This window comes from Balaenoptera acutorostrata, chromosome 6 (assembly GCF_949987535.1).
Source record: "Balaenoptera acutorostrata chromosome 6, mBalAcu1.1, whole genome shotgun sequence".
Taxonomy (NCBI): Eukaryota; Metazoa; Chordata; class Mammalia; order Artiodactyla; family Balaenopteridae; genus Balaenoptera; species Balaenoptera acutorostrata.
In genome coordinates this window covers 13,886,454-13,903,108 of record NC_080069.1, presented here as the reverse complement: position 1 = coordinate 13,903,108, position 16,655 = coordinate 13,886,454, and the positions used below count along the sequence as shown (strand labels likewise).

At 45.4% G+C, this 16,655-nt stretch overlaps 1 protein-coding gene across 1 annotated transcript; it reads right to left on the bottom strand.

The window, feature by feature from the left end:
* Positions 1–11,910: 11,910 nt before the first annotated feature.
* NEFL (neurofilament light chain) lies at positions 11,911–16,449 on the bottom strand. The gene is made up of 4 exons (XM_007192767.3): positions 15,005–16,449; positions 13,850–13,974; positions 13,128–13,456; positions 11,911–12,484 (listed from the first exon to the last, which is right to left on the bottom strand). Exons 1-4 carry the CDS (start codon positions 16,049–16,051, stop codon positions 12,342–12,344), a joined length of 1,644 nt encoding a protein of 547 aa, XP_007192829.1. The 5' UTR covers positions 16,052–16,449; the 3' UTR covers positions 11,911–12,341.
* Between the last annotated feature and the right edge of the window lie 206 nt (positions 16,450–16,655).

Sequence of the window (16,655 nt, the reverse complement as noted above, 5' to 3'; positions counted from 1 at the left end):
GGTAGCTTCTTACTTTGGAGTTCTATCATCCTATGATATTTTGCACTCATGGAGATCTTTGTTATACAGGCTTAGAGTATTGAAGGGGAAACTGCAAAACATTGGCAAGATTTGTATCTCAAGCACTGAACTTCAGACACACATATCTGACCCTAAGCCTAACCCTCACCCTCAAACACAGCATGGCAAAACTGACCCTTGGTATTGCCCCTCATCTAAAACCTGTTGCATCTTCAATCTCCCCCCACCTCCATTTCATTAAGTGAAAATTCCATTCTCCCAGTTTCTCAGATTAAAAACTTTAGAGCCATCCTCGACTCCACTCTCATCTTCCCACACTCAGTCTTCCAGCAAATTCTTTTGGCTCTACCTTCCAAATATATGCAGAATTCTACCCTGACTCACCACCCCCAGCACAATCATCCAAGAACAAACCACCATCATGACTCACCTACCTTATGTCAATAACCTCCACAATTGCCCCTTACAATTACCTTCAACAAAACAGCCAGAGTGGTTCTTTTATTTATTTATTTTTAATGTTTATTTATGTATTTCATTTTTTTTGGCCGTGCCGTGCGACATGCAGGATCTTAGTTCCCTGACTAGGGATCGAACCCATGCCCCCTGCAGCGGAAGCGTGGAGTCCTAACCCAGGGTGATTCTTTCAAAACACAAGTCACACCACGTCACTGCTCTGCCGGAAACCCTCCAGAAGCTCCTCATGGCTTTCCATCTCCCACACGGTAAAACTGCAAAGTCCTCCCCAGGTCTGCAAGGCCCCACCTCGCCTACCCACTATCTTTCTGCCCTCATCTCCCAACAATTCCCAACTTGTCCACTTTCTTCTGGCTACACTGGCCTCTTTATTCTTATTCCAACCCACTGAACATGCTTCCACCTCAGGGCCACTGGATCGTTTTACCGTTTACCTGTAAGGCTTTTTCCCTTACTGGTTTCAGGTCTCTGCCCAAATGCCACGTTCCTTGATCCACCAAGATAAAATCACACCCTCCTGTCAAATTCTGTCTCACTTACCCTACTTCATTTATCATGATAAACTCATCAGCTGACACAGCATATACTTAAAAAAAATCATCTGCCTTTGTGAAAACAGGACATTTTTGTTGTAAATGCTGCACCTTTAAAGGACCTAAGCAAAGTGTCTGGCCCATAATAGATACTTAGAAACTATTTGTTGAGTGAATGAGTGAATGAATGGTCTAAACTTCCTGGAACCCTCACTAGCAGATCTGGCCCTACAATGAGCCCCTACAACTGGCATCCAGCTCCAGCATGAAGACTGGCCCAGCATGTGGGCTCTGAGGCCTGAAGCCCTCTAGCGCCCCTTGCCTTTGTCCTCACATTGGGCCTCCCACACACCAGGGCTGCCAAGTCTGCCTGGCTCCCAGCCAGGCTAAAGCTCTCCCCGGGGGCAGACATGGGGGCCAGGGTGTTAAAAAAAAAAAAATTCAACTGAGTAAACTTTAAATTTCTTATTGGCTTTATAGAACACTTCATGAATCAGGCAGCATTCCATCCAGCCGATAGAGAGGAGCTCTGAGAAGCTGTACAAAAATGAAAGGTTTTTATAGGCAGAAGGGATCAGGAACAAGGAAGGTACACTAGCAAAAAGCAGATCAGCTGTGACAAGGTCACTTTCCTTTAGGGTATGGTAGTGGTCCATCAGGCAGATGACCTCACTTGCAGACCAGACGATTCCTGATTGACTGATTTAAGATCCCATTTCTGGGAGAGGCCAAAACTATAATTGTCTCAGTTTGGTGACATGGGACTTAGCATAAGTGACTCAATTTAGGGGCCTGTTGTCTTGTTTTTAACAAGAGAAATTTCCTGTGCATTTTCTAACCACCACTCTCCCCCATCCCCCAATTCTGGAGAGAGGGCAAGAGAACACTCAACTGGTAACTTTTATTTGGGTTCCCCTCTGAGTTCACATCTCTCCTCCACAGGGGCCTGGGCAGCCTCTACCAGTCAGGGTAGGAAGCCTCCAGAACATCACAAAGGGAGGTACCAAATGGCCTTGACTCAGCAGGCTTTCAGATGGTAGTGCATGCTTGCCCTCAATATTCCGCACTGGCTCTTCTGCCTAAAGTCTGTCTGGGGTAGTGAGCGGATGTTTAGAAGACCAGGACAGGACGTGATATGAATCTCTTGGCCTCGCCCAGTACTTCACTTGTTATAAGCAGAGGAAGAACCCTGAGCCTCTCCTTGCTTTTGTTATGCAGCAGTGACCTAACTACATTCTCCGCCTCCCCTCTCCACACCCACGTGCATGTGGCGGCGGGGTGGAGGTGGCGGTGAGCTGCAGACCTAAACTCTTTTCCTTACTAGAGCTTCTCACCACCCGCTCCTGAATCACTTGAGTATCTGGTTGAAATGTAGATTCTAGTTCAGGAGGCCTGGCGCGGGGCTAAGACTCTGCCTTTCTCACAAGCATCCAAGCGCTGCAATCGCAGCTGGTCCACGCTCTGCTAAGGAGTCGGGACCACGCGGCTCCAGGCGCGCCTGTGCTGCGGTACCTTCTGTGTGGTACCCTCTCTCCAGCTTCCACACCTACTGCAGCATGGCCACCGCCTCAGAGTCCGGCTTCTTTACTTTAAAATCGGATTTCAGAACGCCTTGAGCTCCAGGCCAGGCCTCAGTGGGGAGGGGCCCCTGCTTAGAAGGACCGCTAGTGCCCCGTTCCTTGTTCGCGCCTGGGCTTCCGGAGACCCCCGCCTCCCACGATCTCTCCGCTCGCAGAGAAGAACCGGCGATAGAAGCTTCCCGAAAGAACCGCCCCCCACTCCACCCAGCCCCGCGCCCCTCCTTGCCGGGGCCGGAGCCCGGAGGCGCGCGCTGAGTTTCTGGCGATGCTCCGGGTCGCGCCCGCCCGGGGACGCAGTGGGCGCGGTGCCGCAGCGGACCTTTCTGCCGCGTCCTCCGGGCGGGGCGACCTGGAGAAAGATCTAGCAAAAAAGAGGATTCCGGGCGCCTCCCCCCTTCTTTTCCCTGCTCCATCCCCAAATGACTAGGCTTCCTGATGAAAAAAAAAAAATGTGTCACCCAGTCTGCTGTAAAGTATTTTTAGTCTCCGAACCTTACTATTTACAGGGGTGGCGTGGAGGTGAGGGTCTTAATTGCGAAAGACTTGGCCGCCCCGGCTTTTTGCACTTTTGCAGAGATCGCGTTCAGCAGGGTGATGCAGGCTGCCCGCAGGGCAAAGCTTCACGCAGAAAGAGCATCCTTGGGCTCCGCCTATTTACAAGACGGTAGAAGCAGCTTTTCAGGCCTTTCCCCTACAGCTCCCCCGCCTCTAGCCCGGCCGGGAAGAAACTGGACCAGCGGCGTCCGGAGGCTGCGGTGGCTCTAAGGCAGAACTGAACGTGCAGAAACCCGAGGAAAATCGCTGCCGTTAAAAAACAAAAGAAAAAAAGAAAGAAAAAAGTGATAGCAGAACGTTTTGATTTTTCAAAGCCCTTCAACTCAGCTCATTAGATTCTCACAGGCTAGGGAGGTTTGTTGTTAAGTTATAAAAATGTTTTAATGTTACATATTTCCAGTGTAATCCTAAAACACCATCAGATGTTCTCAGTCCTGTCTGGAAACACCCCCAGCTCTCCACAGAGGGGGCCCCAGCTTGGGCTGGCAGGAGTCCCTGGGAAGGAAGAAATGGGGGCCGATCCTGGAGGCCTTTCTTCTTCCCACGACACCGTGGGCGGGGGTGGGAGTGTCAGTGCATCTTCTGCCAAGGGGGTCCGTCCTGGGACGATGAGAAAGATACCTTAATCTACAAACAGACCTCCATCTCCTCAGGAAATTGTTTTGCCAGTGGGTTAAAGGAAACACTCGTCTACTCATTTTGTTTAAATTATCCCTGGGTTTGAGCAGTGTTGTTTTACAGGTGGGCAGGGGAGGGGCGCAGGGCTGCAAGGCTTCTGAGTGCAACAGCAAGATGTCTGTCTTGCCCCTCTCAGAATACCAAGCTGAGGATACCGGGTCCAAATAATATCCACCCCCCCCTCTCTATAAAAATGGCCTAGTGATGGCTTTGCCTGAGCAGGGGCCATTTGTTGAAAGGCTGTGCCCCCCAGCCGTGCCCCCAACCCCCAGAAGTGCCCCACGGGTGCTGTGGAAGCTGAAATCAGCTGACTCCCCATCCTCTGGAGACTTCAGAGAGTTCTCGGTGGTTAAAACACTTTCAGAAGTCACACTGCCCGGTTTCTGCTATTCAGGTGGGGTTGGGAGGAATTGAGGGCAGGACAGAAGGGAAACAGAACAAGCTGAAGCTCTGGCTCCTTTATCCTTCCTTACCAGGTGCTCTAAGTCACCGACATGGCCCTGGTTCACTTCTCAGGTCCCTCCCATGGGCATAGGACATCAAGTGCAGTGTTACCAGGGCTCTTGGTCTTCAGAACCCGGCCAACCCTGGAGGCCAGCTGACAAACACCGAGCGTCTGTGTCCTGAAAAGGTGGTGCATTTTACTCTCATCTCAGAATCGCCCTCTGATTTCACACTTCTGACACCAATTTTTCTGCCTTAAACTGAGAATGATTTGTGACTTACAGTTGAGATTCTCTCTCACACATATTCTCTTGTGTGTGTGTCTAGGTGGGGAGGAGAAAAAAAGGAGGGGAGGTGGCAATCTCTATCCTGTGTTTTTTAACCTCTGAAGTAAAAAGGTGAGATTCGGGCTTCCCTGGTGGCGCAGTGGTTGAGAATCTGCCTGCTAATGCAGGGGACACGGGTTCGAGCCCTGGTCTGGGAAGATCCCACATGCCACGGAGCAGCTGGGCCCGTGAGCCACAATTGCTGAGCCTGCGCGTCTGGAGCCTGTGCCCCGCGACGGGAGGGGCCGCGATAGAGAAAGGCCCGCGCACCGCGATGAAGAGCGGTCCCCGCACCGCGATGAAGAGTGGCCCCCGCTTGCCGCAACTGGAGAAAGCCCTCGCACGAACCAAAGACCCAACACAGCCAAAAATAAATAAATAAAATAAATAAATAAATAAAATCAAGTAAAACTTTAAAAAAAAAAAAAAAAAAAAGGTGAGATTCTCCAGTGAATAAATGACTTGAAACAAACCAGCGAGTCAGAATGAACAGATTATTCCTTCTTCTCAAGCCATGATTAGGTAAGATGCAGTTAGAGTTTTTAATGTAGGGTTTCTGTCTTTACTAGTGCACTAGATATAGAGCAAAAAGGGAATATTCATTGTGCTGCATCAAAGCAGCCTCGAAGTTGTTTTTTTTTTAATAGTCATATCAGGAAATGGTCTATACTCCACATGAAATTAATACGGATGTGGGGCGGTTATAGACTGAAAGAATAACACTTAGCTAAAAGCAAAGTGGTTAATGGTCATCAATACACAAATAAAAATGTCTTTAATAGCTACCAGAAACCTGAGCCTCATGTACAGCATTTCAGTTTTTTTATAAAGGCATTTTGTATTTAAGACTACTCGTAATCCATGTAACCTTTGTTTATTAGACATGTCCAGTTTAAACTCATGTGTGTCTTAGAAACTAAGGTATTCAAAAAAATCTAAGGTGCCAACTTGGATGGGTTTGACTATCTGACAAAACAGAAAACACTTTTATTTTTCTATCATAACTTACCTTAAGTCATATATTAGCTGCCACAATATTTATCCCAATTAACTAGAATAATATAATACATATTTCAAATGAATTAATGCGGGAAAGCTAAGGCCTTGAAGTATACTATGAAGCTTTACAGAAAAAAAAATGTGGGGATACATATTAGGAACTATTAAAATGTACATAATAAACTTTGAACATATAATTCCACTCGGGGAATTACTAAAGAAATCCTTCATTAGAAGGACAAACCGAAGGTATCCATTAACGAAGATATTCATTGCCAGGCTGTCTATAATTTTCACAAACATATTTTTAAACTTAAATTGGGACACATGATCAAATAAGAATGAGTACAAAAAAAAAAAAAAAAAGAATGAGTACACAGATGAGAACAATGGGGAAGAATATTTGAAGCTGAAATGGTTTCAGAATCTTTTGAGTGGATTATTGCTGTTCATAAAAGAAATAATCACATGCCCATGATCTTATGGTAGCCTCCAGTGATCTTCATACTTGATGCTCATGTCCCTGTGTAGTTCCCTCCCACGAAGAATCAGACAGACTGGTCTCTATGACAAGTAGAGTACAGTGGTACTGATGGTGTGGGTCTTTCTAGACTAAGTCATCAGAGACATTGCAACTTCTGCCTTGCTTTCTTGGATGCCTCGCTCCAGGGGAGGCCAGCTGCCATGTAGTAAGGATCCTCAAGCAGCTCCATGGAAAGGTCCACATGGAGAAGAAATTACCAGTCCAATGGGTGAGCCACCTTAAAGTAGTTTCTGCAGGCCTAACCAAGCCTTCGGATAACAGTAACCTCACACAGCATCTTACTGCAACCCCATTAGAGACCCAGAGCCAGAACATCCCAACCAAGCCACCCCCAAATTCCTGATCTGCGAAAACTAAGAAATAAGTGATTGGGATTGTTTTAAGCCACTAAGCTTTGGAGTTATTTGTTATGCAGCACTAGGTAACTAACACATACTGCATGTTAATTTCATGAAGTTATGTAGTTATCAAAAAAAAAAAAATACTGTTTACACCTTCCCCCCTCCATGCATTCATTCTGTCAGTAAAAAAAATACCTCAAAAATTTTCTAAATCATCCCAAATCATGCCGTCTCTACTGCTACTGCTCTAAGTCATCACACCATCTTCTCTTATTGGGGCTAAAACAGCCTTTAAGTTAGTCTCTCTACTCTGATTCTTGCTTCTCTAAAGTCCATTCTCTGCACAGGAGCCAGAGTGGTCTGTATAAAACAGAAATCAGATCATGTCACCATCTGCTGCTTAACCCTTTCAAATTGCACAAGGAACAGAACCTAAACTCCTTGATCTATAAACCCCTGCATAATATGTCCTTTGCCTGACTTTCTCAGTTCTATCTCCTACTCTCTCATTCTTAATGCTCACCAATGAGCTTAAGGCATTTTTCTGGGTTCAAACAAGCCAAGCTTCCACACTTGCTGTTCCGTCTACCTGGAGCGCTCTTTCCCCAGATCATTGCATGTCTGGTTCAGAGCTAATGTCACTTATGTATTTGTTTATTTGTTCATTGCCTGTTCACACACACACACACACACACACACACACACCACTTTAGTCCCTGAAAGCTGGGATATTGTCTGCCTTATTATTTGTGCCTAGACCAGTGCCTGGCACATAGTACATGATTAACACGTGTGGAATGAATGGACAAGCTATGTCAAATATACATAAATAGAAATATAGTCTAAAGAAGAACATATAAATGAAAATAATGATGACTGAATGGAGAAAATATGATTTTTTTCCTTTTAATGTTGAAATTTTATTATTTTTTTAAAACCCTCCATATACAAATAATTATCTATGTTGAAGTAGAAGTAAAAGGCTACCAATAGCACTTTCTGGGGCTGCTGAAAATTTTTTACTTCTCATGATGCTTTACCTTTTATCTTTTTAGCTCTCATATAAGATTCTTCACTGGGAATTTTCTAGGGGATCTTAAACTGAAAATGCCAGTTCTGATGAACATTTTCCCAAGAGGAAAACATCCTGAATTCTGCACTGGAAGACCATTGAAATATGAATCATGGCTGGAGCAATTCTGATCATTTACACCCAAGGGAGAAAGAATAGATTGTTCATCCTGACTACGTGCATGGAAAGTTCTCACAAAAATTAAACCTTTGCCATTCTTGAAATATTTATTAAGATTCCCACTAAATGCAAGGCACTTTGCTAGGTATGGTGGGAGGAAACAAAGACACATTTGTTTAGTCACTCTTTACTCCCTTCCCAAAATGACTTGAAATATCTTACAACAAGAAGATATGCAAGAAGGAGTAGGAGGAGAAGGAAGGAGGAGGAAGAAAAGGAAGAGGAGAAGAAGAAACCATTGAGGACCAGTTAAATGTGAACACAACTAGAAAATTGTAACCAGGTAGAAGAATAACACCATGAGAACTGTTACCAAACCAAACTTGGGTCTGCTCGCCCAAGTTTTGCAGTGAAGCCAATCTACTCACACCAGGTTGTGGTGAAGGAAAGTATAGCATTTATTGCAGGGCCAAGCAAGGAGAATGGGCGGCTAATGTTCAAAAGACCTGAACTCCCAGTGGCTTTCAGGAAGTGGTTTTTAAAGACAGTGTGAGGGAGACGGTTATAGGATGCATGATCCGCTCGTGGACCTTCTTTTGATTGGGTGCTGGTGAGGTAACAAGGTGATGTTTTGGGAACCTCAATCATCAACCTTCTGGTTCCAGCTGATCTGGGGTCCATGTGCTGGTGGTCAGCAGTTAACTTCTTCCACGTGGTGGGGGTTTTAGTGTCAGCAAAACAACCTAAGGATATGGCTCAGGATATTATCTGTTTTCCTTGAGGAGGTACCTAAGGTCTTTGACTTTGTTTTATGGCTAAACTATTATTATTTTGTCTTGTTTGACTGCTTTCCTTTATTTCTGCATTTTCTCACTTCTCTGATTAAATTTGTTCTTTGGAGCTCAGGGGAGACCGAGGAGGCTAAAGCTTTTCTGCAAACAAGAGGTGGGGGGCAAGGGGCTGTATCCCCCAGGAAGGCCCCGCAGGGTCCTGCACAGTTTGAGAAGCACATCCTGAAAGTTGGTGATCCTTGAAGATAAATTTCAAATACATCTCTGTTTAAAATTTTTGCAGAGGAATTTATAGGGACATAAATAATCAAAGGAACTAAAGAAAAACTTAAGCATTCTAAGTAACTTCAATGGAACACTGTGAATGTAGAGGTGCCCTTGAATTGTACAAAGACTGTAAGAATTCCAATAATTGTGTGAAAACCCCCAGGCTGCTGTCACAACACAAGCCTGTGAAAATATGCTCTGATTCCATGAGGATGCCTCCCAAGCTGGACTGCAAAGGAGAGTCAATGCAATATTTGGTTAAGAGCATGGACTTTAGAGCCATCCATCCTGGGAGGTTTGAATCTCAGCCTGCCACAAACTAGCTATGTGACCTTGGTCGAGTCACCTAAAAATTCCTCATCCGTAAAATGGGGATGATAATCATACTGGACTGATAACATTGTCATAAGTAAGAAATTGATGAGATAATACGTATAATGCACTTAGATTAGTGCCTGGGACACAGCAACTATTCTGACAGCACTAAAATCTCCATGTAGGGAAAAAAGCCATCAAATTAATTTCTTATCAATTTAAGGCTAGGAATGAAACTTTACACGAAGTTTAGCAATTCCCTTTAAGTGATGGACTTTAGTGTGGACATAATAGTGATATGCATGTTTCCTATTCAGCCATTTAGCCTGATCTTCTAAAAGTTTTTCAGGAAATTTTGAATCATGAATCTAGAGTGGATTTGAGAAATCAAGTGCTAAAGCCTTATGTAGCTAAGAAGATTGAAGCCAGAATGGGGATGGGGGTGGGGATGGCCAGTCCTCCATAACAAACAACACTGGAATCCAGAATAGACACTTGATTTTTGGTTCTCTGCCCTTTCCACAAAGTGTTGACTAGACCAGGACTGATTATTGAACACTCTTGGCTTTCTAGTCATCCCGAAGGCATTTTAGTCTCTCAAGAAGTTATTCATTCAATCGACATTTATTGTGCTCTACCATGGTAGGAACAATGCTAGATGTTGGGGAGCAGGAGGTCTGATTGCCATGCTTCTGAGGATCACTCTACAGCAGGGGACACAGACACTAAATGATCATGGAAATAGATGCCGATTCTGACCGTGTAAAGGTCTACATGTTCTTATAAACACATTTAATAAAGGAATTTGGCTCAGTCAGGGAAGGCTTCCCCAAGGGAATGACAACTGAGCTGAAATCTGAGCAAGTTTGACGGAAAGATAGAAAAAATGAGTGCTCCAGACAGAGAAATCAGCCAAAACCTTGTGGCAGGTGGGAGAACAGAGGGCCAGGGTGGCTGAAACACCAGAAGTGAGGGAGGGGCAAGGGGATATGCATAGGATGAGGTTCGAGAAGTAGTTTGGGGTCAGGTCGCTCCAGGTCTGGAAGATCACCTTGAAGATTTTGGTTTTTATATTAAAAGAAATGGGACACTATTGGAGGGGCATGATCAAAATGCACTTTTCTAAAGATTAGCTTACTCTAGTGTGCTGACTGAAGGAGGACAAGACATTGGGAGGTTCCTTAGGGTGGTGGCAGTGTAAACAGGAAAATGTGGATGGATTCAAGATACGTAGGCAGTAAAATCAATAGGACTTGGTGATAGATTAAACCAGAGGGATTGGGGAGAGGAAATGGGAGCTACGACGTCATGCCCAGTCTCTGGTCTGCAGAATTGGATGGCTGAGGAGTGGCGTCATTAGCTAGGGGAGAGAATACAGAACGAGAACTAGAGTTTGGGGAGAGCAGGAGGGAGAGGGAGACTGACCAAGGTACCACATTTGAGGAAATTGTTTTTAAAGACTTCCAATCCGTTTAGTTTAGATTTTTCAGTATTTTATTATGGCACACGGGCTAGAGTATGGTACAGTGTTCTTACTTCAAGAAATTCTCAAACCAACCAGCTCTTTCCGTTTGGCTACTTTTTTTACATGTAATTTGCATCTATCTGAGCTTTACCATGTGCAGCATCCCATGTTTAATGAACATAAATGTGAAAAGCTTGGTTTCTGAGGCAACTCCTAGTCTTTACAGAAGTAAATTGTACTGAGAATCTTCGTAATTCAAATGCATAGCATCATGGTAGATAAAGAAATATTTTACCTATTTGCTTTGGTGAGATATATTTAACTAGAAATACATAGTGTGATGTCATCAGGTAACTTTAAATGGAAACCACTTTGCTTTCAGATTAAATTCATGACCTTTAAGAGTTGTCTAAACAACAAATATAGAAGAAAATTAGCTGACAAAGCAATTGTGTAAGAACAGAAGCAGAACAGCGGATAATCAGTAATTTTGTCAACATTCCACATCAAATGCAAGTGCAAGAGCTTTCATAACTTTACAGTGAACAGGGAGGACGGATGGGGTGTGTATTTGATGCAATGTCCAACCAGTTAGAGCTATCGTTGAAATCCGAATATTTCCCAATAAAGACATGCAGAGCGATGGCAATGCAACATACAAGCATATAATCCCCCCTTTAGTGACTGATCACAATTTCATTATCTGTATCTGTAGTGCTTAAAAAGTTTAAAATAGGTGGCATAAAGGCTATTTACTTGAGGCAATACAATTAAGCTAACAACACAATCATAAGCTCAGGATTGCAGGCAACATGTTTGCAATGGCAAATAAACTTTGATATTCTTACTCCATCCAAAATTATAGAGATAATAAATTATTCCTTCTGATTGTATCATTTGCTTGGGTTTCAACTGCTGCTCATGACAATATATTTTAAATGTGGATATAGTGCTAGGTGGGTTAGGGTTATGGGATTCATATTCTATCCATACTGCATTTATTATTATATACTAGTGTTAAAGTTACCTGTTTACCATAGAGGGTATATTTATCACATAATTTCAGAATGGCCTCCAAGAAAGCCATTCCCAACATTATACAGGACACTTATGGGGCAAAGTATATAGCTATTTATCAAAGAAAACCCCAGAGATTCTCATTTACTCGAGCTTATTATCAGTAAAATTTTTGAGAGGAGAGATTTCATGAATGGTCATGACCTAATTGCATCCTCAGAATTACCAATTAAGGGGGGGAAATGCATTGTAATTGTTAAAATTTTGACTTAAAAAAATTTGGAGGTCAATCGCCCACTTCTATGTGTCTTATATTGGTGCCTTCTTTAAGATATTCGAATTAAGTCAACAACCACAGCAAGGAATGTCATTCAGTGTAACTTTATTTACTATTTATAGCACATAATTCAAGGTCTTTAATTTCTAACCACCAAAGGTTCGAAGGACTATTTTTTTCCATGAAGTTTAACATTAACATTAGTGAATTCATTTATTCAGGGTTTTTTTTTTTATTGTAAACATCTGAATTATTCACATTGCCGTAGATCCTGAACTCATAAGCGTGGACCATGCACAGGCTGGCAGCAAGCCAGGAAGCCACTCTGCAAGCAAACAGATACTCTGCGGAAGGAGAAAAGTCATAGCACAACATTTAACGCCCAACCTGAGTCATCTCAGAATTATACATATATTGACTTCTTAACTCATATAGTGTCTGCAACTCAACTGGTTGGTTGGTGATGGGGTTGACCTGATTTCAGGAGAATTATTCCTGGAATAATTAAGGAAAGGGGGTTCAATCTTTCTTCTTAGTGGCTTGCTCCTCCCCAGCGCCTTCATCTTTTTTCTCCTCCTCCTCAGCTTCTTTGGTTTCTTCTGCTTCTTTGCCTTCACCTCCTTCTTCTTCCTCCTTTGCCTCCTCAGATTCTTCCTTGGCAGCTTTAACATAAAAAAGCAAATGTACAAACTCCAAATGCAGCGTGAGTCCAATCAAAACATTTCTGCTAAGGTTTTGTGGAGAAACGCAAATGTCAAAATACTTCCCCCAAACCTCTCAGCTCCTTTCTCCCAAAATGCACGCAACTGACAATGCTTGCTGGGAATAATTTGCCACTGAACACATATTTAAACAGAATGAGATTATGTCTAGGTACTGGATGCTCTGCTCTTCTCCAGGACCTTGGTTTTCTTTCATTGTGTGTTTGGTGTTCATAGTTGTTCTTTAGGACACCAAATGACTTAGTTAAATGAATGGATTTTAAAATGTTTAATTAGGAATAAAAAGACAGCAGGCGGAAGATTTTTTCTTTTTTTTTTCAGTTCTTTTCAAAAAAGTACCAAGCTAATTAGAGATGTGTGTCTCTGGGAGGACAGCCAATTTGAGAAATGAGATGCTTATTACTAAAGGTCTGTTGAAGCAATAGATAAATGTATTATTTAAGATTCTAAACTCATGTATGAATAAAACTTCCTTGGCATAAGCAAGGCTTCATTTATCTTATCAATCTCCTAACAAATATTCATGCCCCGGCTGAACCTGGAGTTGCGGGGTGGGTTTGGTTTTGTTTTGTTTTCATCCTACCTTCTTCCTCTTGGGCTCCCTCCTCTTCCTCAGCCTCAGCCTCGGCTTCTTCCTTCTTCTCCTCTTCCTCAGCTTCTCCTTCAGAGGGGGGTTGGTCCTTGGCTTCCTCAGCTTTCGCAGGCTCGATGGTCTCCTCCACCTCGATCTGCTCCTCCTGGACGTGGCTGGTGTAGTAAGATGGGAAGGAGCGGGCGGACATCAAGTAGGAGCTGGTCTGTAAACCACCATAGGCAGATCGGCCAAAGACCTGGGAGCTCTGGGAGTAGCCGCTGGTTATGCTGCCCACGCTGGTGAAACTGAGCCGGGTCTCCTCACCTTCCAAGAGTTTCCTGGGGGAGGCAGGGAGAGGGTAGGGTTAACAATCATGAACACAGGAAGTGTGCTGAGCCCACCACCCAACACCTTCCCCAGTGCCACCCTGAAAGCCAAAGGCAGGGTTGGAAATGATCAGAACTTAATAACTGGGGAATGTTATGACTGAGACCAGGAAAAAAACAAAAACCAAAAGAACACCTTAAAATAACCCTGTCTGTTAGACTTTAAATGTAATGGGAAGCTAAGAACAGGTCTCATTATTACAGGATAAATTCTTCTTGGAAAAGGCCAAAAGGTGAACACAATTATTTCAAAGGACTATTTCTGAAGATTTCTGATTCAACAGAAAGGAAGTCTGATTTCCTTCCTAAGGTTAAGGTCTGCTACCTTTGCCCCTCCATTTTTACCTGTAAGCTGCAATCTCAATGTCCAAAGCCATCTTCACATTGAGGAGGTCTTGGTATTCCTTGAGGTATCTTGCCATTTCACCCTTTGTGGTTCTCAATTCATTTTCCAATTTGTTGATTGTGTCCTGTTGGAAGACAAAAAAAAAAATACAAGCGTAAATCCTTACTGCTATTACTTTACTATAGCTGCAAGGGCATAGGTTTAATTAAAATCAAAGTGCACACCTTAGATAAAACCTCCCCTGAAACAACTGCCTTTTCTCTTTTTAAACCTTTCTTTGCTTGCCTAAAAAAATCCAGCTTCATAAAGCATGAGATTAAAGCAAAAAATTATTAAAAAGAAAAAACTAATAGAAGAAAATTTTTTTGTTTTTGTTAATTACTGCAGTCTAATGATCATCATAAAATGCCTGCAAGGAACTAAACAGATTTTTTTTTTGAAAACTTTGTTTCTCATTCACTGACTAACTTTATCCAGGTTACATACAAGAAATCCACTTCTTTATAGGAGAAGGAAGTAGATAAATTTAATTTTTTTTAATTTTCTCTAAAATATTTTCTATGTATCCATATTATTTTCTCTTCTCTCCAGAAGATGGAGAAAAAGAAACGTTTTACTATGACCATCATTACCTACTACAATTTTGACTGTATTCCTGGCTACCTGCTACGGGAAGGGAGAGGTTGGTAAAATTAGTCTGAAATTATGCTGGTCACAGTTATCCTTCAGCACTAATGGGAGTTCGTCGCTGTGTTTATTAATCAGACGGTCCAATCTGTGCAGCAAAGCAACTTGTGGTGAATTCAGGACTGCAGAGAGGCAGGCCAGAGGCAACGCCCTGCTCGCATCCCTTCTCCCACCCCACCCAACCCCCTGCAGGGCTGGGCAGCTTTAATGCGCAACAGAGATTCAACTGCACCCTGCACATCTTCGCAGACTGCAGTGGCGCCCGCACCGCGCCCTCCAACTGCCCCACCCGCTCCCACACAGCCTCCAAGGAGCCAAGTTCTACCCCCTAACAGCTGCATGCAGATGCCTCATTTCCGATCTCCACTTTCTAGGCGCGCCCTCCACTCTCCCCCCACCCCCCGCCCATCCTAACTCGACTCTGCAGCCCCCTCCCCGCCTCCACGGTGTGTTGCCCGTTGCCACACCTGCATAGCACTAATGTCGGCGTTCTGCTTGTCCTCCAGCTCTTGCAGCTGCTTCTCCAGCGCTTCGTTCATGCCCCGGCATGCTTCGATCTCCAGGGTCTTGGCCTTTAGCAGGCGGCGGCTCTCGGACACCTCGTCCTTGGCGGCGCGCACCGCATCGGTGTTCTTGGCGGCGCTCTCGGTCAGCACGGTGAAGCGGCTCTTGAACCACTCTTCGGCATTCTGCATGTTCTTGGCGGCCAGCTTCTCATACTGGGCGCGGATGTCCTTGAGCGCGGCGGAGAGGTCGGGCTTGGAGGACACGTCCATCTCCACGGAGATCTGCGCGTACTGGATCTGCGCCTGCAGCTCGGCGATCTCCTCTTCGTGCACTTTCTTCAGAAAAGCGATTTCGTCCATCAGGCTGTCGATGCGCTTTTCGAGCTCGGCGCGGGCGAGAGCCGCCTCGTCGGCCCCTTTGCGCGCTTCCATCAGCCGGCCCTCTGCGTCCTCCCGGCTCAGCACCTCCTCTTCGTAGCGCGCCTGCAGGTTGCGCAGAGTCTCCTCCAGGCCTTCGCGCTCGCCCTGCAGCGCCTGCTTCTCGTTGGTGGCGTCTTCCGCCGCCAGGCGCAGGTCGCGGATCTCCTGCTCGTACAGCACCCGGAAGCGGGACGGCTCGGAGTGCTTCTGGCGCAGCACCAGCAGCTCGGCTTCCAGGACCTTGTTCTGCTGCTCCAGCTCGTGCACGCGCTCGATGAAGCTAGCGAAGCGGTCGTTGAGGTCCTGCAGCTGCGCCTTCTCCTGGGTGCGGATCGACTTGAGGTCGTTGCTGATGGCGGCTACCTGGCTCAGGTCGAGGTTCTCGAGACTGGGCAACAAGGAGCCGGAGCTGGAGGAGTAGCTGCGGCGCACGGACAGCGAGGAGGAGACGGGCGCCGAGTAGCTGGAGTAAGCGGAGCGCGCGGTGCTGTAGCCGCTGCGCACGCTGGAGATGTGCACCCGGGGCGTCTCCACATAGCGCCGTTTGTAGGAAGTCGAGTAGTACGGCTCAAAGCTGAAGGAACTCATGGTGGCGGTCGGTGCCGCTCTGGTCGGCGGCGGAGATGGGGGCCTAGAGAGAAGAAGAACGGGGGAGAGAGGGAGAGGGGAGGATGGATGGCTGTGTGCAGCTCGGCGCTGTCCTGCCACCCCTATTTATACTCGGAGAGGATTCTGACGCAGCCTTAGATCGATCACGGCGCGCCGGGCCAGAGGGGGCAGAGCGCTGCTGCAGCCGAGGGGAGGATTCTGCGCAAAAGGAAGGCGGGGGCGAGCCACAGGCCGCGAGGATGCTGCGGCTTCGTCCTCTGCACTTTTCTCTGAAGGCTTCCGTTTTCTGCGAGACCCCGTACCCCCTCACTCATTTCCTTTCCCTACCCCCACCCCATCCTACTTATTCCTTGATCCCTGCATCACTCGGATTCGATCGTGACCCCAATAACAAGTTCTCATTCCCTACTGACACCTTAGTTTTCCATATGCCGGAACCTCGGAGACACCCTCCCCCTCCCCGTCGCTCCTTCCCCACCAGGGGTCATCATCCCCCTGGTGTTTACGGTGACATTGCAGTGCCTCCAGGGCATTGGAGATACAAAAGATTGTCCAAGGTTGCATGTATGCGGCATACATGGAG

Bases quoted from the DNA above. Each gene is read 5' to 3' on its own strand.
- NEFL (XM_007192767.3), bottom strand. From the start codon at position 16,051: ATGAGTTCCTTCAGCTTTGAGCCGTACTACTCGACTTCCTACAAACGG. The intron at 13,975-15,004 runs GTGTGGCAACGG...GTCTTCCAACAG, and splicing joins CCGACATTAGTGCTATGCAG to GACACAATCAACAAATTGGA. The intron at 12,485-13,127 runs GTAGGATGAAAA...TTTATGTTAAAG, and splicing joins GGGAGCCCAAGAGGAAGAAG to CTGCCAAGGAAGAATCTGAG.